This window comes from Cucurbita pepo, chromosome LG03 (assembly GCF_002806865.2).
Source record: "Cucurbita pepo subsp. pepo cultivar mu-cu-16 chromosome LG03, ASM280686v2, whole genome shotgun sequence".
Taxonomy (NCBI): domain Eukaryota; kingdom Viridiplantae; phylum Streptophyta; class Magnoliopsida; order Cucurbitales; family Cucurbitaceae; genus Cucurbita; species Cucurbita pepo.
Genome location: NC_036640.1, coordinates 12926408 through 12951854, shown reverse-complemented (window position 1 = coordinate 12951854; position 25447 = coordinate 12926408). Strand labels below are relative to the sequence as shown.

At 34.8% G+C, this 25447-nt stretch overlaps 5 protein-coding genes across 8 annotated transcripts; 4 read left to right on the top strand and 1 right to left on the bottom strand.

Annotated features, from left to right (window-relative positions):
* Nucleotides 1–621: 621 nt before the first annotated feature.
* On the top strand, nucleotides 622–4251 carry LOC111790988 (UDP-galactose/UDP-glucose transporter 2-like). 4 transcript variants are annotated; one of them, XM_023672146.1, is made up of 7 exons: nucleotides 622–1040; nucleotides 1368–1396; nucleotides 1486–1687; nucleotides 2711–2953; nucleotides 3035–3136; nucleotides 3269–3376; nucleotides 3776–4251. In XM_023672146.1, the coding sequence occupies exons 1-7, from the start codon at nucleotides 915–917 to the stop codon at nucleotides 4022–4024; spliced, it is 1059 nt and encodes a 352-aa protein (XP_023527914.1). In that variant the 5' UTR covers nucleotides 622–914; the 3' UTR covers nucleotides 4025–4251. The 4 variants fall into 4 exon arrangements, with proteins under 4 accessions (XP_023527914.1, XP_023527912.1, XP_023527913.1 ...); XM_023672144.1 differs by having other exon boundaries at nucleotides 3035–3376; XM_023672145.1 differs by having other exon boundaries at nucleotides 2711–3136.
* On the bottom strand, nucleotides 3602–7618 carry LOC111790989 (ADP-glucose phosphorylase). The gene is made up of 4 exons (XM_023672147.1): nucleotides 6988–7618; nucleotides 6518–6808; nucleotides 5033–5305; nucleotides 3602–3950 (listed from the first exon to the last, which is right to left on the bottom strand). Exons 1-3 carry the CDS (start codon nucleotides 7468–7470, stop codon nucleotides 5045–5047), a joined length of 1035 nt encoding a protein of 344 aa, XP_023527915.1. The 5' UTR covers nucleotides 7471–7618; the 3' UTR covers nucleotides 3602–3950; nucleotides 5033–5044.
* Nucleotides 7619–8319: 701 nt separating this feature from the next.
* LOC111789791 (CRS2-associated factor 1, mitochondrial) lies at nucleotides 8320–10797 on the top strand. The gene is made up of 5 exons (XM_023670482.1): nucleotides 8320–8952; nucleotides 9181–9308; nucleotides 9484–9709; nucleotides 9807–9934; nucleotides 10194–10797. Exons 1-5 carry the CDS (start codon nucleotides 8412–8414, stop codon nucleotides 10410–10412), a joined length of 1242 nt encoding a protein of 413 aa, XP_023526250.1. The 5' UTR covers nucleotides 8320–8411; the 3' UTR covers nucleotides 10413–10797.
* A 1094-nt stretch (nucleotides 10798–11891) lies between these two features.
* LOC111790986 (lysophospholipid acyltransferase LPEAT2-like) lies at nucleotides 11892–19168 on the top strand. Its single transcript, XM_023672141.1, has 14 exons — nucleotides 11892–12446; nucleotides 12752–12932; nucleotides 13122–13181; nucleotides 13828–13991; nucleotides 14077–14140; nucleotides 14241–14309; nucleotides 15315–15410; nucleotides 15778–15822; nucleotides 15971–16032; nucleotides 17034–17100; nucleotides 17739–17789; nucleotides 18333–18437; nucleotides 18531–18578; nucleotides 18739–19168. The coding sequence occupies exons 1-14, from the start codon at nucleotides 11995–11997 to the stop codon at nucleotides 18868–18870; spliced, it is 1596 nt and encodes a 531-aa protein (XP_023527909.1). The 5' UTR covers nucleotides 11892–11994; the 3' UTR covers nucleotides 18871–19168.
* Nucleotides 19169–22335: 3167 nt separating this feature from the next.
* Nucleotides 22336–25388, top strand: LOC111790054 (MADS-box protein SOC1-like). The gene is made up of 7 exons (XM_023670840.1): nucleotides 22336–22623; nucleotides 23720–23813; nucleotides 23938–23990; nucleotides 24114–24213; nucleotides 24835–24876; nucleotides 24986–25027; nucleotides 25219–25388. The coding sequence occupies exons 1-7, from the start codon at nucleotides 22442–22444 to the stop codon at nucleotides 25351–25353; spliced, it is 648 nt and encodes a 215-aa protein (XP_023526608.1). The 5' UTR covers nucleotides 22336–22441; the 3' UTR covers nucleotides 25354–25388.
* The last annotated feature ends 59 nt before the right edge of the window (nucleotides 25389–25447 follow it).

Genomic DNA, 25447 nt, shown 5'->3' with positions numbered 1-25447 from the left:
TTGTATCCAGCACCTTGTATTATTAACCTAGTCAAAATTTCCACTTATTATACCAAAACAATAATAATAATAATATTGCTGATATGTATAAAAAATTCAATATTTTTTTAGTTAAATATATGTCTAAATTTCTAATGTTTAATGATTTTTTTAATAATACTTCATAAATTAAAAAAAAATATAATAATCAAAGAACTAAAAAAACAGAGAAATTTCAAGGTAACTATTTAATTTTAAAATTTTGAAAATTCAATTATCAGCCAAATTTAAAAAAAAAAAAAAAAAAAAAAAACTTTTTTTTAAAGTTTTAACAGACTTAAATTCTATATATAATATTTTAAAATTTAAATAAAATAACTACGTAGCTCTATAATTTTGAAAAAATAATAAATATTTTCTGTATAATTTGAACCTTAAATTTTAAGAGAATTAGTACATATTATTTATTCATACTAGTGATGATTTTTTTTTAGAGATTAAATTAAAAAATATAAAAATATAAGGGATTATTTATAATTTTTAAAATAAAAGGGAATAAATTGAAGGAAAAAAAACAAAAGAAAGATATAATTATGATTAGAGGGTAAAATAAATAGTTTAAGGCATTTTTTGGAGTAATTTGTGTGTGTCATGAGTTAGTGTGCGTGTATGTGTGCATTACGAGAAAGGCCAGCGCAGAGCTTAGAGTGTAACGTGAATAGAGCTCCAGTCCTCGCCACCGTCCCCATCGCTTACGTTTCTTTATAACCCATTCTTCAATCGATTTTCTCTCTCTAACATGCAAGTTCCTTCACCCTCCAACGTTATGCTCGATTCCTGTTCTTGATTCCATCGATTTTTGTTTCTCTGATTCTTTCCTCATTTTGCCGTTTCTCACCTCTTTCCGCCTCTTTCATTGGGGGAAGATCAGCGTCATGAAGAACGAGGAGCAGATTCGGACTCTGTTTGGGATTTCCCTCACGGATAGGCCTAAATGGCACCAGTTCCTCATTTGCTCTTCTGGATTTTTCTTCGGCTATTTAGTTAACGGCATCTGCGAGGTATTTCTCGTGTTTTCCCTTTCTGTTTGGTTCCTGAGAAAATGCTGGACTAATCAGTGGATTTCTACGGTTTTTCTTTTTTTTTTAGTTTTAGTGTTTGATTGGAAGGATTTTGTGTTTGTTTGGCTGTTTGTTTCTCGAGAAAATTAAGTTTCGGGGAAAGAAAACCACTTAGAAAACTCGATACTCTTTGATTTTGGCATTCAACCTGAATATTCTTCACCTACATTTCGTTTTCAAATCAAAGAGTTGCGGCTAAATTATATTATTACATGAAATCTTTCCAAATTCAAGTGAACTGAATCTCCATTTCTGCCTAATTTCTAGGAATATGTATATAACAAGCTGCAATTCAGGTGAGCCTTTTGACAGAAACTACATATAACATTCCGTTTGAGGTTTCATATCCCCAATTTATTATGTTATTATGTGTTTATTGGTGTAGCTATGGATGGTACTTCACATTTATTCAAGGATTTGTGTATCTGTTTCTGATATATCTCCAAGGCTTCACTGCCAAGCATATGGTGAACCCTTGGAAGACTTATGTCAAGCTTTCTGCTGTGTTGATGGGTTCCCATGGCCTCACCAAGGGGTCTTTGGCCTTTCTTAACTATCCTGCTCAGCTCATGTTCAAATCTACAAAGGTAAATTTGCCTTGAAATTTTGTTTGTTTGGGATTTCGGAATAGATACTAAAAACCAACGGGTCGTTGCAAGTTGATGTCTAGTGTCAAGAAACGATCTGATAGCTTGTCATGATTGAATTTTATGTTAATCAATAAGGATAGTATCCATCGAATGAATTGAATAGTTAGCCGATGTCTCGAGCGTCGAGAAATGATGTGATAGCTTGTTGTGATTGAATTTTATGTTGATCGGTAAGTATAGCATCCATCCAATGAATTGAATAGTTAGCCTTTTTATTATTTTTTCTAAATGTTTGTTCTTGATCTAAAAGCTTTTAAAATTTTTAGTTTCATCTTTCTTGGTCTTTTAGAATTTTAATTTCTTTTTTCTGAGTTGACTTTTCCCTTTTCAATTAAGTCCTCATAGTTACCAAATATTCAAAAAGTATACTTTTTATGAGGCTGTCATTTGTATTATGCAATGGATTCATTTAAGCTAATACTATATAGATCATGCAGTGGGTAGATTTTTTATTTGATGGTTGTGTATCCATAGTACTTCCAACTTTGTAATATTTGCTAAATTACAAAAAAGGAAAAGTACTCATATCGTGCAATATTACCTTTGATCATTCAAAATTATTCTAAAACTACCATTTGGGCATAAATTATTTTGAATGCAGGGCAAAAATTAGGATCTAAAATGGTGTGCAATGACTTGAAACAAAAACAAAATTTGGGACTCAAACACCATTACTCTATTCCATGTCATTGCCACACTAGTTTCAATTTCATCCAAAATTTGAACAGTAGTTTTAAAGCATTTATGAAAGATCACAACTTTGTAATTTCAGGCAAGTACATTATTTAGGCATCATGTCGTCAAAACTTGTATTACTTGTGTGAAACTGGGAGGGAATAAAACATTATAAAGAGGATAAATCAAAGGTTTAATAAAACTAAAAATTGAAAAAGATTAGAAACTTGGTACATAGTTTCAACTATTCGTCACCTGAAGCTAATGAAGATTTTGATGTTTCAGGTTTTGCCAGTGATGATAATGGGTGCCTTCATACCCGGCCTCAGACGAAAATATCCTGCTCATGAATACGTTTCTGCTGTACTTTTGGTTGTGGGTTTGATCATCTTCACTTTAGCAGATGCACAAACATCTCCAAACTTCAGTATTCTCGGCGTGGTCATGATATCGGGTGCACTAATCATGGACTCATTTCTTGGAAATCTGCAAGAAGCCATCTTTACCATGAATCCTGAAACCACACAGGTGATTCCTCACTGGTCCTATCCTTGTTTCTGTGGTTGGTTACATGTGAAAAAGAAAGCTGATTCCAAACTGACCAAACAGATGGAGATGCTCTTTTGTTCTACTGTAGTTGGCTTGCCTTTCCTGATCCCACCCATGCTTCTCACTGGAGAATTGTTTAAAGCATGGACTTCATGTTCTCAGGTAACAGTTAGCTCTCTCTCTCTCTCTCTAGAACTACATTTTCTCTTACCTTTTTCTCCATTTTCTTCCTTCTTTTCAACCCCTATTGTGCTAAGTGAAACACACATTCTAAGAATACCATGTTTTATGCAGCACAAATACGTATACGGTGTGTTAATTTTTGAAGCCATGGCAACCTACGTCGGCCAAGTCTCTGTTCTTTCACTCATTGCCCTATTTGGGGCAGCTACTACAGCCATGGTACTATTCACTTCTTAAACCATTTCACACTTTACTTGACACTCCTCCATGTGCAATGGTAGGAAGTTTTGAATGCATTTTTCAAGCATGTCATAAATGCCCACTACATCAATGTTGTCCTAGCTTTTTCTTTCAACCATTTTCAGAAATGATGCTCTCTCAGTTTCAGCATTCCAAAAAAGAAGATATGATCAGTGAATCACATTGAGTGCAACTGTTAAGTCATAGTTGGGTCATAAACTTCTCTATTCATTTGCTTTGATCCATAAATATCTAGGACTAGAATGGATCTTTTGAAAATGGAATAAACATAGATTTTAAAGAATGAGATGATGATTTAAACTTTGAATTATTGCGATCCTAGTAGTAACAACTCAAAACAATTGAATTCTGCCACAGATAACAACTGCTAGAAAGGCAGTGACATTATTGCTATCTTACTTGATATTCACAAAGCCATTAAGCGAACAACATGCGACTGGTCTGCTGCTCATAGGCATGGGGATCTCGCTGAAGCTCTTACCTGATTACAAGCCCAAAAACAGAGCCTCTTCAAATGCCAGAACTTCCAGACCTGCTAACAATGACAATGAAATGACTCCTCAAATTGAAAGTGAGAAAGATGAAGAAAGAAGGCCATTGGTTTAAATTAGGATACTTTTTTATTGTATTTTCCCCCCAAATCCCATGTTATAAATGTAAGAAGGATGCCTCTCAACAATACAATTTCAGTAGATGGCTTCTCCACATGCTCTGATGATAGCAATCTCAATGTTCAAAATAGCTGAAATGAGTTGTAAATGAGGTCATATAGGTCTTCCATTTTTTACGATCACCCATCACCATGTCAATTTATATCCTATTTTTTTGAACAATTTCAATGTACACGGATCAATTTCAATATATATTGTATGATTTAACCATTGGAGGTTGATGACAGCTTGTTTATTGAGGAAAAAAATGGGAGAAACCTGGATAACAGAGATACCTTCATGTATGCGTCTTCAACCTTTTTCTTCCTCTTAGAGAACTAATATTTATGGATATACACTTAGCTTTGTCTTGCAGTCCCTGACACAACATTTTTTCAAAATTCTCCATCTCTCTCAAAGTTGTTAATTCAATAGAATTTGGATACGTTTGTGATGTATCAAGACTATTTTGACAATAACTTTAGATCATGAATGAGAAGCATCCTAAACTACAATAAACATTTGGCACGAGAGAATCTTCACAATGTATATTAAATTGTACCCTATAATAAAAGCGTTAATATTGTGTTTGTGCTCTAATAATTTTTAGAAATGAGTGTTACCATGTACATGTCATCTCGTATCCAAGTTTGGTTGTTCTATTTGTGTTTCCTAGGCAATATCTATCCCGAGCAGATCAGATTTCGAAGCGCGAGATCTCTCTCTTAGTACCAAATAGGAGAATCACCAACAAACAAGTAGCCCCTACTCATGAAGAATTACCCAGAAACATCCCAAATGAAGTCATGGAAAAGATTTTTTCACAAAATAAAACTATGGATCAATCTCATTTCATGCAAATATGTCAAATTGTATGATGAACTCAACATTTTCTTCATGAAAAAGATAGGCCAATTCTAATCTCACACTAAAAGGAAAAGGGAGAGATCATTATAGAACGTACCAGGGCCTGTGCCTATATTGAAATGTTAACCTCCCTCATGATTTTAGCAGCATCCTCCGGAAAAACGGGATTGATGTAGCAACCAGTTCCAAGTTCAAACCCCCCCACACCAGAGAGCTGAGGAACAATCTGCAAAAACCAGTGGCTGTAAGCTGAATCTGATTCCGAAGCCTGTAAGGGAGAAGTGTGAATCATGAAGTTGAATGGTGGTTTGTTCAGCTGCAGAGACATCTTCATGAGTGTCACTTTCAATAGCCCACCAAGGTCAACAGCCTGCACTGCACATGAATCAGTCAGCATCATACTTTGTCGTGGTCATCAAATGAGTGTAATGATTTGAATTATCTTAAAATTACATGTTTGATCCTTGAAGTTCTAAGTTGTGCCTATCCAGATCATGTAGTTTAAATGTTTTACATATGTTTTCGAATTCTCAAGGTGTTGTGTGTAACAGCCCAGGCTCACTACGGGTGGATGTTGTCCTCTTTGGACTTCACTCAAAGTTTTAAAACGTATCTTCTAGGGAGAGGTTTTTACACCCTAATAAGTACTGTTTCGTTCTCCTCTTCAGCCAACATGGGATCTCATAATCCACACCCATTGGGGGCCCAGCGTTCTCGCTAGCACAACGCCCAGTATCGGGCTCTAATAATATTTGTAACCATCCAAGCTAACCACCAGTAGATATTGTCCTCTTTAAGCTCTCTTTCGGAATTCCTCTCAAAGTTTTAAAACCTATCTTCAGGGAGAGGCTTCCACACCCTAACAAGCCATGTTTCATTCTCCTCTCCAGCCAACATGGGATCTCATAATCCACTCCCATTGGGGGCCCAGCGTCCTCGCTAGCACAAGGCCCAGTATCGGGCTCTAATACCATTTGTAACCGTCCAAGCTAACCACCAGTAGATATTGTCCTCTTTGAGCTTTCTGTTTCGGACTTCCCCTCAAAGTTTTAAAACCTGTCTTCTAGGGAGAGGCTTCCACACCCTAATAAGTCATGTTTCATTCTCCTCTCCAGCCAACATGGGATCTCATAACCCACTCCCATTGGGGGCCCAACGTCCTCGCTAGCACACCACCCAGTATCTGACTCTTATACCATTTGTAACCATCCAAGCCAACCATTAGTAGATATTGTCCTCTTTGAGCTTTCTCTTTCGGACTTTCCCTCAAAGTTTTAAAACTTGTCTTCTAGAAAGAGGCTTTCGGACTTTCCCTCAAAGTTTTAAAACTTGTCTTCTAGAAAGAGGCTTCCACACCCTAATAAGCCATGTTTCGTTCAACCGATGTGAGATCTCACATCTTGTCTAACCCAATTTAGTATTCGAGTATTTAACTATGTAAGCATTAAATTGGAATAACTAACAGAGTCTTATTAGACACAAATACAAAACACTTTTAAGATATGTTCCAAAATAGATATAGCTACTAAATAGACATAATATTACTCAGAGCCAAACTTGTATAGTTTAAGATTTGACTTACCTTCTCCTGATCCAGCTCATGGAAATGAGAAACATGATCACGGGGAACGATCCAGAGCTCAAAAGGAAACGAGGCTGCATAAGGAACAACTGAAATGAAATGGACTGATTCATCAACCAAAAGGTCCTTTGTAGGAACATCACAGATGCTGCATTTCCCCGTCTGATTGAAATACTGCTTCATACTATCAAGTCGAGTAGAAACAGAGGGAGGAATGACTGGAAGACCCACCATCTGACTATGGGAGTGGGTCATGGATGCCCCAGCTGAGGCACCGTGGTTCTTAAACACCTACCGAATCAACAGAATGAAACCAGATAGCAATTCAAAATCTTGATGCACCCCACGTGTTCGACGAAATGAAAATGGCACAGCGCAGAAGAAACCAGATGGAAAATCATCTTAAAATCCCCAGAAACGAGCATTATGCAGAGAAAAAAATTAAAGAAAGGAGAAAGAAGAACGAGAACCTGAACATATTTGATGCTGTCATCGCCTGCGAGCTGTAGAATCCGCTTCTTATAAGCGAGAAGAACCTGAGCGACGTCCTCGGGGATCAAATCAGAGAGGTGAACCGAATGAACAGGGGACTCAATAATGACGTCGTGGAATCCATAGCCGTCCAAAAGGCAACCCCAGACGAGAGAATCTGAGCACAAGGAAGCCGAAGAATCGAGATCCTTGTCCCTACTGAGAGCAGGATAGAGATTCTGAATGACGCGAACTTTCCAATCGGAGTTTTGAGGAGGAAATCGAAAGATCTCGGGAGCGCAATGGTGCTCTTGGCCGATGCAGAAGGGGCACGTTTGGGGAGGATCGGAAGAAGAAGGAGCTGGGGATTTCGATTGGAAATCGGAGGGCCGTTTAGCTCGTGCGGGTGAGAATATGACCCAACGATTCGTAACAGAGTCCTTGCGGAGTTCGGGACGGCGGGATTCAACCGGCGACGCCATTTTCTACGGCGTGAAAGGTTGGGAGTATTTTGACTGGATAACCTAAATCGTTTTTAGGAAAGTTTCGGCGGGAGATCACTTCACGAGCCTATTTTCCTCCTCTTCCAAATTCCTCTTAAGATCAAATATTCATCATCCAATCTCGATCCTTGCTCGGTTTCGATCAATCGAGTATTGTTTCTAAGTTTAAAAGTGTCATGTAGGTCTATAGACCTCAACTCGTGCACATATTACTGATATTGAATGCATCATTAGATTGTGCCGAGTCAAATTAGCTCCATTTTTTCGTTGCAAAAAAGAGACCCCTGCTTTCTAAAACGATGAATATTCAGTCCGTGGAAGTTGTAGGTACTATAGATCATACGACTTCCAGACGAGTTGCCTTTCTAGGTCTCGTCGATCTTACCTGTACGTTGTGTTATGCCTTGAGACGGTCTGTCTTTTGTCCCTCTTTCAATGGAGAATTTGCTCCCGAGTAGTTTGAAGGGTGTAAAAGACATCGAATAGAGATTAATTGTTAATAACTAAATAAATATATATTGAATTTTTGAATTTTTAAAAAATATATTAAACATTATATTACATATTTTTCTTTATAAAATATTATTGATTTTATTGAAAATAAGAATTATTAATTAATTTGGATGTTTGGGCCTATTCCATTTGAATAGGCCCAGTAGCCTGTGAGAAAAGTGGGCTCAGGCCCATCTTCCTAAAAACTCACATACTCGGGTTTGGGCCTTAAAATCGTGGCCCAGTAGAAAAAAATTATGAAATAAAGGGTAAACTAGTTATTTACCCATTAAAAAAATATAAAAAAAGGAAAAAAAAAAAAAAAGACCGCGAATTTCATATTACTGTAAAGTCTAAACCGATTTCGCCGATAAACCCTAAACCATTTCCGGTCGCGCGACATTGTTCATCCATGCGCAATCTACCTCATGTTCGTTATCAGACTCTTCCGTCAGAATCCAATTCCGTTTGCTCATCCTCCTACACCTTCCAATCGATGTTTCTGCTACTCCAAACTCCGGGATCACTACGCTTTTGAATCTCCACCTTCTCTCTCCCCTAAACCCCCACCGCCGGAGCTCAAACCGCGGCAAAACAAACCACTGAAACCGCGGTACAAACCACCATCGTCGCTCGATCTCGCTGACAAGAAGCCAAAGCATTCAGACTTGCCATTTGATTTCCAGTACAGTTACACGGAGACTAGCCTCTCGGTGAGGCCTATCGGGCTTCGAGAACCGAAGTTTTCACCGTTTGGGCCTGGGCGGCTTGACCGGAAATGGACTGGGGTGTGTGCCCCGGCGGTGGACCCGAAGGTGAGCTCTCTAGAGAGCACGGAAGATCCAAAACTGGAAGAGAAGAGGAGGGTCATGTGGGAGAATATTCAAGGGGAGCCACTGACAGGAGCCGAGAGAAAGACTTTGGTGGAAACTTGTCAAAAGAAGAAAACAAAGAGGCAGATTAATTTGGGTATGTGATACCAAGTTCTATTAATCTATTGTTTGCACATATAAAATTGTTGATCTTGGACGCTGTTTTCTCATCATTTCTAATTGATAGATGCTTCATGGATATTGAGATTATCTTATTTTCTGTGCTTAAATTACTGAGGAATCTGAAAATACGATCTCTATATTGAACGGCTCCGTTGGGATAATTGCATTTTCTTCTAACTACATAACTTCTATGCGTTCGTAGGAAGAGATGGTTTAACTCACAATATGTTAAATGATATCTATAATCACTGGAAACATGCTGAGGCAGTGAGGATCAAATGTTTAGGTGTTCCCACTGTTGATATGAAAAATGTGTGCACGCAGCTTGAGGTATGGCTTTCATTTCTTTGGGTGGAGTTTTCTTGTTATAGGCAAATGTTTTAGTTCTTCATTTCTTGACCTATTGAGATTGTTCCACAAATTACATTCAACATATTGAAAATGTATTTTGAGTCACACCCACCTGTTCGTGTACGTTTAATTCGAGGTTTGTTCATGCCTGCAGGAGAAAACCTTTGGGAAGATCATTCATAGGCATGGTGGTTTTCTTGTTCTATACAGAGGGAGGAATTATAATCCCAAGAAAAGGCCATTCATTCCCTTAATGTTATGGAGACCCCATGAACCTATATATCCCAGGCTGATTAAAACTACAATTGATGGACTGAGCATTAATGAAACAAAAGAAATGAGAAAGAAAGGACTAGCTGTTCCTGCTTTGACAAGACTTGGTATGTGTTTGAGAACTTTTTTTTAAAGCTTGTTTCGAGTAATATTACCGTCTCATCATAACGTCATTGACTAACGCATCATGCCTGTGGATTTTAGCAAAAAATGGTTACTATGGTAGTTTGGTACCCATGGTTCGAGATGCTTTTCTCTGCTGCGAGTTGGTTCGGATTGATTGTCAAGGCCTTGAGAAGAGTGATTACAAGAAAATTGGCTGCAAGCTTCGGGTAATGGTCGTTTCCTTCATGCCTTTACGTAACTATTCTTAAATTCTTAAATCATAGAAAGAATGGAAGAAGGACTCTTACCATGCCATGAGTGTTGTTCTTCATGTGTACCTAGATTTTTGTTTCGTGGCATCATGCATTGGCGTTAAAAATCGGTTCTACTTGACTAAGCCCCGTGCTCGTCTAAGGAGGGAGTTGCTTATTGTGCCAAAATTTGAATTCTTTTCATTTTTCTTATCAACTTTCCTTCCTAAATCAGGACCTTGTGCCTTGTATCTTGGTGACGTTTGAGAAGGAGCAGATTGTAGTGTGGAGAGGCAAGGATTACCAGCCTTCAGAATCTGAATGTTTTCTTACAGTCAGAGAGTCATTTGATGATGTTGATGGCAATACGAATTGTGTCGACAATGACGACGACAATGAAAATTTTGACGATGAATGCTCCGATGCGGGCTTTCAATCTGGTAATAACGAGTAGTCCCTTGGTTGCTTCACATCTATGCGAATCATTGTACCAAAACATCATGATCTTTTGAGCTTGTGATTTTGTTTTCAAGGCTACATATTAATATTGCAGCTGCAAAGCAAAATCCCAAAGACTGATGATTCAAATGCACTATGCTGTAGATTGACCCATATTGTTTGTTCATATCATTTATTTCCTCATTCTTCTGTTCTCCCATGAAGAAGGGAGTCAAAATTCTGCAGGGCGTTCTTTTTTCGGGTTCAACAATACCGTAGAGCATAGAGGTTTGAACTTCTAACTTTCTTTTTGACAATGGTGTATACTTTAGCTAGCGGAACTATGTTCATGTTGAGTTGTTCTACGCCTATATTGGCTTATCAAATTTTTGTTATCGCAACCCACGAGTCTCAACTTCCCTCTAACGACTAATTTTCTTCCCTTTTTTGTTCCGGTTTGACAACGAAAACGTTGTGATGTTCTTCTCTTGTAGTCTGGTCCAGTCCATAGACGATTATTGCCCTCATTTTTCATTGCCTCCTGTTGTTATTCTACTCGATGAAAGCTGCACATGACTGATAGCTTTGAGATTGCTCGTGAACTTTAACATCTTTAACGATGTTCATCTTTATAACTACTGCATTTAATAATAATATACGATGTTCATCTAGATAGATATGAACTTTTCACCCTTAATCTAAATTATATGTTTGACTAATTTAATAACGGTCAAATTAACTTAAATACTATGTTTAATAATACAGTTTTTATAACTACTACTAATTAAAATGCGTAAATTTATGAATAAAAAACAAATAAATACACCTGTCCATTAAGATAATATTTGATAAAGAAGGTCGCAAGGCTTAATACGTGGCCGCCCAGAGCCTCCAAAAGCCTCTGCCTCTCTCCCCACGTAAGCAACCACCTCGGCATCTTTCCGCCGACCTGTTTCAGATTTAATTCGTTATTAATTATAAATTTTATCTTTCCATTTTAAATACTCTATTTAATTGTTTTTAATTATAAATTTAATCTTGATTTTTATTTTAAAATTAATAGATATATTAAATACAAGTTAAATATTTATTAAGCATAAAATTTAAATTTATATCTAATTCATCACTAGAAAATCTCCCATTTATCAAATATTCAGTATATCCAAAGATTTAAATGATTTATCATACATTTTTTAATTCATTTAAATTTAAATTTTTTATTTTTTAAATTTAATATTAATGAGAAATTTCACATTGTTGAGATTGAATTAAATGGCCAAATATAAATGTTTGGATAAATAAAAAAACATCAACTAGGAAAAAAAGTGAGCCATCACGTGCATGCACGTGCCAATATATTAGTTTTCTTAACGAGATGGATCTCCTTTATTATAAAATAATAATAATAATAATAATAATAATAATAAATAAAATAAATAAAATAAATAAATTCCGGGAAAATGACGAGTGGCGAACTCACAGACGCCGCAAACCAATTGACCATTTTGCCACCATAAAATTTTACCCTCCATCAGTTGGCCACTTCACATTCTTCAGTCCTCTCTCTTTCTCCCTTCCGTCTTCTTCCCATCTCATCAATGGCGGACCACGATCTCACCTCATCTCTGCTCCCCGCCGAGTCCTCTGACCGTGTGGACGTAATCCTCAGAATTGAAGACGATGACGGTGGTCCACCGGTGCAGATCAACAACCAGAACGGCAATCATCACGATCCTCGATTGTGCTTTAGCAATCCGTATGGGTTTCTTGGCTCCGATGGATTCTCCGTTCCCGAGATGACCACTGTGGATCCATTTCGGAATAATACGCCGAGTATCGATGGGGTGTATGAGTGGGTTAAGATTGTGGTTTGCATACCTATTGCGCTTGCTCGGCTTGTGCTCTTCGGGATTTGTCTTTTGGTTGGATATTTAGCGACCAAGACGGCGCTTCATGGGTGGAAGGATAAGGAGAATCCGATGCCTAAGTGGAGGTGTAGACTCATGGGGGTTACGAGGCTTTGCGGACGGTGTATTCTGTTTTCTTTTGGGTGAGATATGCTTCTGTTTGCTAAAATTAGGGTACTCGTACACCCTCTTTAATCATGGCTGTTCGTGTTTCTTTCCATATCTTGAGTGTTAATACTTTCAATTAATACAAACACGAGAAAAAATAATCAGGTACTCTTACGATTTGTTATCATGCTATTTTGGTATGCCAAATAGTTGTAATTTTTTGTGGAAAATAGATTTCCAGCTCTGTTTGATAGCTTATCTCTTCCTTGACATCCAACTTTTTCTACTGCTATTATTTGTCTAATCTAATGATTTTCATTTGTTTGTCTTTCTCTTTCAGATATCATTGGATAACAAGAAAAGGGAAGCCTGCTCCCAGGGAAATTGCTCCAATTGTTGTGTCGAATCATGTATCATACATAGAACCGATCTTTTATTTTTATGAGTTATTTCCAACTATGGTCGCAGCTGAGTCCCATGATTCCATACCCTTTGTTGGGACCATCATCAGAGCCATGCAGGTCATTTCATGTCCTTTTCCACCCGATTAACTCTTTCCAAGTAAAGATGCGTGATGCAGGGGTCGGGCCTAAGGCATAGGCGCGCTTGGTTTTTTTAAAACACTGTTCATGATTAATTAGCTATCTGCTGATAAAATATCTGTTTCTTGTGGAAAAAGAAAATTCTCAATTATTGTTTACATTTCTCAGGTGATTTATGTTGATAGATTTTCGCCTGCATCAAAGAAGCATGCCATTAGTGAAATAAAGGTAAAAAGTTTCTGTAACTCTCACATGTAATCGTGCACCACTTTGCATGTAATTCCATGTTGTTTGGCTATGGTCAGACCAAAACTGAGTAATGGAACCATTGTCGACCTTAAAAGTGATATTCCTATGAACATACTCCCTTATAAGATCAATATTTCCATGGACCTTTGAATGAATTGGGGGCTTTTGTAACACGTTTTCTTCGAACTCAAAGACAGTTGTACAGCCTATAGAACATAGTCTCTGTTCAAGTAAGGTTGTTTTCTAACACCTTTTCTTATTTCTTTTGAAAAATTAAAACATTGTTTGGGTGGTGTGTGCCTCAGTAAAGAGCTCTTATCATCTAGGTCTATTTTTAAAACAATGGAAAATCATTTTCCCATTCTCTAACTAACTTTTTTAACACCTCTTTATTTGATTACTCACAAGTCACATTATATTTTATATGTATAATACATTAATTGTTTCGTAAGATTATTGTTTTTTAAACTGAGGTTAAAAGTTAAGGACATGGTTTATTTACAAGGACACCGACGAATGAATTAGTTAGTATCTCTCTTCCCACTTTTTTTTGTTTGATGATTCACTTGAATCAACATGATAAGATTTTTGATAGAAAACTGTGCTTTCAAGGATGTGAAAACAGAGGAAGGCTTCTTGTAATAAATTTCCAAGAGTTCTGTTATTTCCCGAGGGAACCACTACGAATGGAAGGGCTCTCATTTCTTTTCAACTTGGTGCTTTCCTTCCTGGTTATTCAATTCAACCTGTTGTTGTTCGTTATCCTCATGTACACTTTGACCAATCATGGTAGGTGTCTACTCCTCATTTGATTGTTTATTTGGTGCCCCAACTCTGTCTTACTATGATGTTTGTGAAATGCTATTTTGTTTAGGGGACTTGTTTCTTTGCCAAAGCTCATGATTAGAATGTTCATGCAATTTCACAATTACATGGAGGTACTTTTTTCCGATCTTTTTTGTATCCTTCACCTGTTTACAAACTTTTCATTTCATTTTATTGAGGCAATGGTAATGTCACACTTTATTATCTGACCAGGTTGAGTATCTTCCTATTATTTCACCACGGTATAACGGAAAAGAAAGCACTCTTGAATTTGCTAAGAGGGTAAGGTTCTGCTCATTCGAGTTTATAATTTCTTTCTTACTTTCTCCTTTAGCAATTCTATGGAGTTTGAAGTGCATGGGTGTTACTTTCACTTTTTTTAATCTGTGTATACTTAGTGATAGTCTAATTCCTTTTTCTTTCATCATGTAAATTTCCTTAACTGAAACAGTCCGTTTGAAAAAAATTTCAATCTGAATGTGGACGTTAGATCCTAATTCCTTAATTCTTGTTATTAGAAGCTATCATTTCATTTTTTTAGTGTTCCCAGTTCCAATTTGTTCTGGATGCATTTAGACCCCTTCCAGTCTTGTTCTGTACTTTCCTTACTCGAGGATTTAACTATTACTTCAAAATTCAGGTGCACAATTGATAAATTTCCAAACCTAAGTAGAGTAAAACCCACTTAATGTTTGACGAATCAAGGAGCTTGAACAATGATTGAAAAGTATTCATAGCTAACGCTTCATGCCTAATTGGGTGGGAAACTACTTATGCTTGGTTAAAATACTATATTTTTATTATGCACTTTGGGTCTCATTCCATTTTAGTCCTTGTACTTGCAAATGTCCAAATTTAATTAAGGCACTTTCAATATATCTTAAAATTAGTTCTTATTATTCATTTGAAGTTAATTTTTTATTCAACCCGGTAAAATAATAACGATAATTTCCATTTAATAAAAGACACAATGTGAATTTATTTCCAAAACTTATAGAGGGAATACGAATTATAATTTTTCTAGAAAAGTTAACAAAAAATACTAATATTAGGGAAATTTATTGATTATACCGGGGCTAGATGTAGACTTTTGAAAGTAGGGGACTAGAATAGAACAAGTTCTGATGTTCAAGGACAAAAACTTTATTTTAACCCATTTTTTCTCCACTCAATCAAATTTTAGTACGTGTTATTTATGACCTAATAACTAATGTGTTTGGTTACTTGTTCTATTTAGCGGACAGTTCATATTTATTCTTGATGAGAATTGAAAAATTATTCATGCAGACTAGCCGTGCAATGGCCACTGCACTAAATGTTGTCCAAACGCCTCATTCATATGGAGATTTGACTCTTCTGACCAAGGCTGCTGAGGCAAATCAAGTATGTACTTTTCTTTCATTTTTGTGTTGCATTTAATATCCATATTTTCAGTAGTCGATTATTCACATTTTCACTCTATCGTTTCCTTTAAAACCCGTAACTTATATTTTCACTTATAAGCAGGTTCCAGTAGTGACTGAAATATAATGAATATTTTATTCGAGTTTAAATATGAATGATGGATCTGGTTTAGAATCCACTTGATTCATTCTGTGATTTTTAACACTATTTGTTATGTCATTTTGTTCCATGATATTCTTCCCGGTAATGTTAATGGTCTTTATGCTTTTGGTTTACTTTCTTGAACTTAATGCTTATATTTTATTTTTGATCCTTACCCGTTGTGATTGTGATAACAATTTTGCAGGAGACACCCTCTGATTATATGATTGGAATGTCCAAGATGGAACAAGTAAGTCCTTGTTAACATAGCAACTGGTCCAGTATATATGACATTTTTATTGTTTTAGTTCATCACCTTCTGAAATATCTCCCTTATATTTCACACGATTTTCTGAATCTATATTACAAAATTTGGTTTCTTTTCCAATTTGTCCCAGGTCAGCAGCCTTGAAGTTGTTGATTTTCTCGACAAGTTTCTGTCGATGAATCCCGACTCCAGGTACTATTCTACTGTTCACTTCCATGTGTAAAATATTTAAGGTTTTTCTATTTTGTTGGTAGTGTTGGACATGATAAAGTAAGGAATATAATTATTTTTGAGAATATAGATTGGGAACTGCTGATGATATGTGTGCTATAGTGCATGTTAAAATTTCTTTCCAATTTTATTATCCCATCATTTGCTTATTATTCACGAATTGGAGATTCTTTTAAATAATATTCTTATAATCAGCCTTGAGTTTCAAGAACTTGTCCTCCCATGAACAAACAGTCTGAAGTATGAACATGGCACTCTTGTCACTTTTGATGTGATTATTGAATTGAAATTTGGTTATGTTCTTATTGGGGGGAAAAAATTGAGCCGTGGACCACTTTTGGTGTGGAAATTAGTGACACTGAAATATCTCCCTCAGATGTGGCACTCTTCTGCTTCACTATTAAAAGTTAATGTTAAAATCAATGGACTAAATGATGATGTAATGTGAAAATAAACATTAATAATTGAGTTAAAGGTACTCTTATGTTTATTGGAATAGACATTGTACTCAACCGTAAAATTAACTCATTTCATATGGTACTTACTCTACTCAAAATTGTTTATTACTAAAGAAAGTTGATCAGTAAATTATTCATATTCTGATGATGGCCAAGCTCATAATATTAGTACGTCTAGTTCATTGTCATTCTTCGATTGTTTAATGATTGTAAGAGTTTAACTGAAAAACTTTAGTTTGGGATAAAAGTGAAACCTGTAGAAGATTAGAGAGCAATAGTAATAATAAATTTAAAAAAAAAAACTAGGGACTAAAATATATATTGCACCTCCATGCCTATAATACAAAAATTCAATCAAAGCTAAAAAACAGTTCCCTACTGTTTTAAACACTTAGCTACTAAAGCTAATTTTTCCACCCAAAAAAAAAGAAAAGTTGTAATAATGAATTTTAAAGCACTTCCCAGCAAAAAAATTCTGATACCGTTGTCTTGTTCCTTTTACAGTGGCCGTGCTACATATAATGGATTTATAAGAGCTCTAAGACTCGAGGCTTGTGCGGTTGCTGAAGAGGTGAGTTTACTCTAGCTTCAAAACCTTTATGCGAAGTTGTTTTTCAAATGGTTTATGTACGTTGCTTATGCTTAAAACTTAAAATAAATACAAATTTGCTAGTTTCTTCTAGTGGGAACTTTTGAAGTGGTAGGTACTCCGATCATTGCAGGTGTATGAGCAATAAAATAAATTCACTGGAGCAACATGCATTCTGCAATACAAAATTTGAGTGTTTTGATGCTTCTATTTATTTAAAATTTTTTTTAAAAAAAAAAAAAACTTATCTAAATAATATTGAAAATAATATAAATTGTGCTTCTTTGATCCTGTGTCTATTCTCTGGAGCGTTAAGATTCTCCCTCCATTGAGATTAAAGTGTTACCTTAGAAATTAAGCAGCAGCGATGTTATCATTAGATTATGAAGCTTTTCTCGGTGGCAGGTAATTGATAGTGTATAATGCGTAATGGTCATAACTATCAGTGTTGATGTAATCATGTCGATGCTTTAATGTTCTTGGCTCTTACCGATTTTAGCTTTCTCTCTATCTGTTCCACTCCTAGTTATTCATTTTCATTTGTTTCGTTCCTTGTTCTTTCAGATTTTTTTTTTAAGCTGAATGATTTTAAATCCTTTTTTATTCTTTATGTGCTGCAGATATTTTCTTTTATTGATATAGAGAAGATGGGAACGATAACATTCAAGCAGGTCTTTTCCTTTCTCTCAGCAAATCTTTTTTCTTTTCTTTTCTTTATTCTCCCAGAGTGCAAATATTTTCTCTATTCCAAACCTTTCACAGCGCGTCATCAGCTTGTTGTCAGAAACTGCAGAGTATAGAACAATCACCATTTTGTATGCATGTCTATGCAGATTTCTTTTTTTTTTTTTTTTTTTTTTTTTTTTTTTTTTNCATGCTTCAAGAAATTCCTATTTTAAAAAAATTGTAGTGACATAAACCATGGCACATAAGTGGATCGTTACTTGGTAATCGAAACTGCTAGCTGCTGTAAGAAAAGTTGCAGTTTTTATCCTCTGAAGAAATTGGCTCATGTGACTCCCTATTGCTGATTGATTATTTGACTAATTAAGAACCATACGATGCGTTATGCCTACTTTGTCCTACTTGCTTTGCATTGACTGTCTTCAGTGTGTCCTTCGAAGTTCTTTGCATCTGGTACCTTAGTATGTTCTTGTTGCTAATTCTTTTAAGTTTCCACATTGTTTATGATTGAAGTTATTGGTTTCTTTCAGTACCTGTTCGGTTCTTTGCATGTTATGAAGCTGCAAGGTTTTCAGCGATCCTGTGAGCTGATCCTTACTGAATGTAGCAACGGAGATAAAATTTCAGAACAAAAAGTAAACTTTTCATTCCTTTATTGGTTTTTCTAGTAGTGCCTTTGTGCATTTGGATGAATGCTGATTCATTCTCTGGTTACTTATTGGCATCAGTTAGCAGAATTGATAAGGCCAGCTATATCAGATCTGAATACCGACAAGGTACTTAACTTCATAGCACCATTCCATTTTCATTGACACTGACCTCATTATTATAAATCTAAGTTATTGAATATTTTAAATAAATCCCGAAATTCAAAACTCTCTCCTATTCTAAAAAGTGTCAGATAACTCGATCCCTGTTATAAATGAGTGATTGCAGGCTCATGAGCTCTTTAAACTATTTGACACCGATGGCGACGGAAAGATCAGCAAGAATGATTTATGTGGCTGCTTAAGAAGGAACCCGCTACTGATCGCACTTTTTTCACGGTGTTTGCTACCGAGCTTGTAATTGGAAATAACATAATATGTCTAACGTTGTTGTTTGATGAATGAGTTTCCCATGTCTTGTTTGGTCATTGTATTGCTACCACCTCCATGAATGTGTTGATTATTAGGAGGAACCCAAATATAGGAGAGGGTTGGGCTGTTCCTTAAATATAATAGGGTATTGGGGCGGGCAACATATTTTGCTACATTGCCCTTCCCCACTATGAAAAATTATCTACGCACACCTGAAACTTCTACATGTATTTTGATAACGAGTTCTTGCAATGTCACAAAACTTACAGCCTTGTGGTTTAACTTAATCTAAACAAGCTAGCTGTTTGATGATCGTAAAATTTGCTCAACTTCTTCAGGCCCATGTTGTGGATTTTCAGGTTGTTCTCCATTGCTACCCCAAACTGGAGGTACTGTATCTCTGTCATAATCTGTCATTAACTTGTTTGGTTTTTATTTATTAGTTCGAAGTGATTCAAACTCCTCTTTGGGGGTATATTTGATTTGAAGATCAAAGGGAGCATTGACCAACATGATTGTAAGTGTCTGTTCTATTCACTTAATTTTATTTATATTATTCATTTTTTGTACTTTTTTCATGTAAAGGTGATTAAGAATTTAGCCTCATCTTCTTTTTTTTTCTCCTTTATATTTTGTATTTAAATTATCTGTCGTCCTTTCTCTGTTCATTCATCACTTGTCAGTGTACGGTTCTTCTTCCCTTCTCACTCATTGTACCTTCTTTGAACCAAACTAATCCTATATATATACATATATATACACTCTATGTTGGGAAGAAGTGCCATACTGCAAGTTTCCAACCAGGAGTTTCATCTGTTGTTTTGTTTGTTTGTTTTTGTTCTAACTTCAATGTCAAGGTGATTTGGTTCATGATTCACAGTTGAGTTATGTTCAAATTAATATTGTCGTCGTATCGGATCAATTATTTCAATTTAATGTTGTTTATTTGAATATTATATGTTTACTTCATAGAGTTTGCTTTTATTAAATTAAACTTTGAGATCTTACTAAACGGTTTGATTATTTCTTTAGAAAATTTCTCGTAATCTCGACGTTCAACTAATAGAACACCTAGAATCAAATCTGAGGAATGTGCAAACCAAACTATATAGATATCCAACCCTAGGCTCGTAAGTATGGTATGTATGGGATGCCTAATCATTGTTATTTAGGTATTACCTTGCTTTCTAGAAATAACCTAATTCATATAGGATTCCAAGGTGACAATGATGGAATTTCTTTAAATTACAAAGGGGTTCTTTAAATTACAAAGGGTTAAATGGTAATTACGCATAAATTATCGGTATTTAAAATATAAAAAAACCAACCAAAAATGCATAGAAAGAAATAAAGTGAAGAAAAAGGAAAGCCACAAACAACACACGAAATAATAAAATTAAAGGGAGAAATAGCGTATGGGAAATTCTTACACGTGGCAATGCATGGTGGTCCCCACTCACCATCTCCAACAACGTTGGTAGCTCTAACCAATCAGATATCGACAACGTTTTGCTGTATCCAATCATATTTTCCCCACTTTTCCACACTTTTTATTATTATCATTATTTATTTATTTACTAAAAAATAATAATAAATCCCAACCGTCCTCCCCATGTGATTTGTTTTCATGTCACGCTCACGCCTGGCTACATGGCTTTTGTTCCTCTACGGCCGTGTCTATTGTAATCTCTTGGTACTTACTCTTTTCTGGTATTGTCGGTTGCTATTTCCTTTTCACTTTCTCTAAATAAGGAAATAATTTTTTTTTTTAATTTTCTTTTTAGTAAAACATTTAAACCTATAATTATGAAATTTGAGTTGGAAATTATTATATATTACCTCTGTGCTTCGATAAAAATAAATTTAAAAAAATAAAAAAATAAAAAAAATGAGAATACAAACTTTTATTTTAGTTACTAAAATGCAACGATAAAATCTATAGTCAGTTTGAAAATTATATTCTTATTCCCTTTTTTATCCAAACTTTATCAATTTCATTCGTTTGTTCCGTGGGCTCCACTGCATTTTCTTTGATTATTTTACATTCTTATCATTTTGTCTATCTCCTTTATCTACATTTTTTTAATAAATTAAATTAAATAAAATAACCATATTCTTTTTGTTAGATTATAAAATTTCATTTAATTTTATTACTAAATATTCATTATTTAATTTCCTAAAGTAAAAATATGTTTGCTAAATAGCATACAAATATAATTCATTGTTGATTGACGTATTAGTTTATTAATTAGTTATCAAAAAAAAAAAAAAATACTATAACAAAATTGTTATATTATTATTGAGTTTTTATAAAATTCCATAGGTTGATAATTTATTTTTTACTTTATAATTAAAAAAAATAAATTTAAAAACTTGAACTACCCTGTAATGGTAGGGTTGTGTTAGACTTCTTTTTTTCCGGTTTAGGTTAGTTGAATGTTTTTTAAAATTTAGTCGAGGGTTATTTTTTTGATCCGGTCAACAATCAATTCAGAAATATGGTTAAAATCTAACTATACCCTAATTTTAAAAAAATTAAAACTTATAAATATTTGATATTAAAATTTATTAAATTTTAGTTATTGAGATAAAATATGTTTTAAATAATTTAAAAAAAAAAAAACAGACAACTAAACAATAGAGTAAGTCATTGGAAAGCGGAGCCTTAAAAGTCCAATTATACTCTGACAAGGCTGAATAAAAAAAAAAAAAATATATATATATATATATATATATATTTATTTGGATATTAAAAAATAAATAAATTTCATATGATTTATCTATCTGAGGTGATATTTCTGAATTAATTGCATTGTACCATTCCCAAAAAAAAGAAAAAGGTTTCATAATATGAATATAAATATTCGTAAAAATAAAAATAAAAGCACCCACTCGACATTCACAAAAGTGATAAACACGCGCTGAAATCCCCCATTTCCCTTTGCTCGTGAACAACACGCTCCACCCAAACCGAGCAACAACCTCTTTCTGCCTCTTCGATTTTGATTGGCTCCCCATCGTACGCTCTGTACGGATGATCGTGACGCATTATTTTTTTAGCCTCTTTTAAAAAAATTATAAAAAATAAATTAAAAATTTCCTCTCTCTTCTGTGTATAATATCTGTTGTTTTATTTTTATTTAATTTTTTTTTCCATTTTAAAACTCTATTATTTTTTCTTAGATTAGAAAAATTATATATTTCCCAAATGAGGTATTTTCCAGAATTAATCCAAATAAGTAAAATTATATAATTTTTATTTAATTAAAGAAAAAATAAGAATAAAAAAGGGGAGAAAACGTGGGTGTATTTCGTGGCAATTTCCACCTATTTTTGGTGGTGGCAATGAAAACACATCTTCTAATGGTCTCTTTCTATATTTCCTTTTTCTGATATTTTTTACTTATTAGCCCTTTCTTCTTCTGGGGTTTTCACATTTGGCCCCAAATTTTCCTTTTTTGCTCTCCCAACCACATTCCCTTAGGGCTTCTTCTCGTTCGTGTTCGTGTTCTTGTTCTTCCTTATACGGATTTCGAAGAAAATTAAATATATATGCAGAAATGGTGAGAGGGAAAACTGAGATGAGGCGAATCGAGAATGCGACGAGTCGTCAAGTTACGTTCTCGAAGCGTCGGAACGGGTTGCTGAAGAAGGCGTTTGAGCTCTCCGTTCTTTGTGATGCTGAACTCGCTCTTATCATTTTCTCTTCTACTGGAAAGCTTTATGAATTTGCTAGCTCCAGGTATCTCAATTTCCTTCCATTTCTTCTTACCTTTTTAGTACACTACACGAGGTCGAGTTCCGCATATGTTCAAGTACAATTGATTTCACTTATTCCGGATTTATACTAAATAAGTACAATCCAAACAACCCAACTCTTTTCGGGTAACGGGATTGCCCTGATTGGGTTGTTTTGACTTAAAAGAATCCTAAGAGGTGCAACACTCGAGTAACAGTTCCTTTTGTACGTTCTATCATTGGTGATTGGTAGGAATTTAAATGAAGCTAATAGAATATGTTAAGTTTGACTTATATTTGAATATGAAAATTAGTACAATTGATCTGACTTGTTCGGGCTTTTATACGAGGTTGCGTTATCATACAAGTAAGCACAACCCAACTCTTCTCGGGTAATGGGATTGTCTCGACTAAGTTGTTCTAACTTAAAGGACATTAGGAGGTAGAACACTCGAGTAACAGCAACGGTTCCTTTTGTAGGTTCAATCATCAGTGATCAGTTGAAATTTAAATTTAGTTAATAGAATACGTTGAGTTTTCAATAAGAAGATCAGTACAATTGACTTGACTTATTCCAGCATTTAGGTTGAGTAATCGTAATAAGTAAGCACCACAACCCAATTCTTCCGAGATCGCTCTAATGAGGTTCCTCAAGCTCAATAGGCTCTTAGAAGCACAACGCTCCAATAATGATTTTTTTTAGTAGATTCTATTATAACTGGTCGATAGGAATTTGAACGAGGAATATTGATATTAGTTATAGATAATGTTTTTTTTTTCTTCGTATTTATTAAATAAACATATTTAAATTTGTAGACAAATTTTCCATAAACGAACCTAAAGTATGAATGGATAATTTTTTTATTATCGTTAATCTTAGGAAGATAAATATAATCTCGACATTTTACCATATTTAGTTGCGTTTAATTGTTAATTAGTTTCAAAACCAATTTAATTTAAAGTTGGATTATATTAATGTTAATCATATGCTAATTAAATGATTGATTTAGTAAGGTTAATTGTTTTTTGTACCTTATCTTATTATTTAATTGAATTAACCTTATGAACATAATTTGTTATCCTTAAATTGTGTACCTCAGCTTGCAGGCCACGGTGGGGCGATATCTAAGGCATACCAAAGCAACTCATCGTCTTCAACCTCCATCTCATCAACACGACTTACAACCGGTTCAGGTTTGTTTGTGTGATGTTCGATTATTTCAAAATTTTAAGATTTATTGAATGTATCGACACGATCAAAATAGTATTAATCTAATGGGTTCTGCTTATATATTTTTGTCTTTGCTTGGAAATGAAGAATGAGGCTACAAGTCTGTTGGACGAGATCGAGTCACTCGAGGTTTCGAAGAGGTAGAATCACTACAGTTCATATGGGTCGGTTTAGAATAGCTTTTCAAATGATTATAAAGCGTTTTTAAGTACTTGAAAGGTCGGTTTTAGTTCGGGTGTTAACTTGGATTTGTAATGTACCAGGAAATTGTTGGGAGAAGGCTTAGGATCAAGCTCCTATGAAGAACTTCAACAAATAGAAAAGCAGCTAGAGAGGAGCTTGGCTCATGTTAAAGCTAGAAAGGTTCTAAAACTTCTACTACAATTCTTCCTCCACTCTTTAAATATGAATAAAATAATCTTAATAAACGTTTTATTAAATGTTTTACGAGTTTTACTGTGAGATCCCACCTCGGCTAGAGAGGAGAACGAAACATTCCTTATAAGGGTGTGGAGACCTCTATTCAACAAACGCGTTTTAAAATCGTGGACGATACATGACGGGTCAAAATTGACAATATGTCTATTAGTGGTTGACTTGAGTCATGGGCAGTGTGCCAGCGAAGATGCTGGTCTCCCAGAAAGTGGATCGTGGGATCTCACGTCTAACCTCTTATAACATTTTAAAACTGTGAGACTGAAGTATAACAGACCAAAGCTGACAATATTTAATTTAGGTCGGACTAGAATTACGAGTTTTACTGTGAAATCCCACATCGGCTAGAGAGGAGAACGAAACATTCCTTATAAGGGTGTGGAGATCTCTATCCAACAGACGCGTTTTAAAATTGTGAGGCTAACGACGATACGTGACGGGTCTCCCAAAAAGTGGATTATGGAATCTCACGTCTAACCTCTTGTAACTGACAATATTAAATTTAGGTCCGACTAGAATTAACCTATTTTCATTTTTTCTGATTTTCAGTACGAGGTTTACAAGGAACAGATTGAACAACTAAAAGAAAAGGTAAGGAAAAAAAAAAAAAAAAAAAAAAAAACTTCAAAACTTATGCTTCCAATGAATTATGACTATTATTCTAGGCATAAATATATTCTTTTTCTTTTCTAAATAACAGGAGAAATATTTGGCGGCTGAAAATGCAAAGCTTGCTAAAAAGGTGAGTTCCTATTTAATTTTTAATTTTTATATTTAATGACTCACTTATTATTAGATGCCATATTTAAATATTTATCTAATAAATTAATTATATATTTTTTTTAAAAAATTGAGTAGGCTAATTTTAAATTTATAATTTGACTTAATTATTATTGATACATTCAACCGTCGATTTTTGAACATGTAATGCAGTGTTTTGTCCAACGTGAGCTTCGACAATCATCAACTCAAGTTGGTAAAATTTCAACTCATCTAGAGCATAGCTCGATTTTTGACGTAGAAACAGAGCTGTTCATTGGACCTCCCAAGTCCAGATCGATCAAGTGACTCTCTTTTAGGGATTGTATTTTACTGTATAAACTAATAATTACATAATAATAATAATCTTATTTTTTCATAATGTACCATTATTTATAAAAAT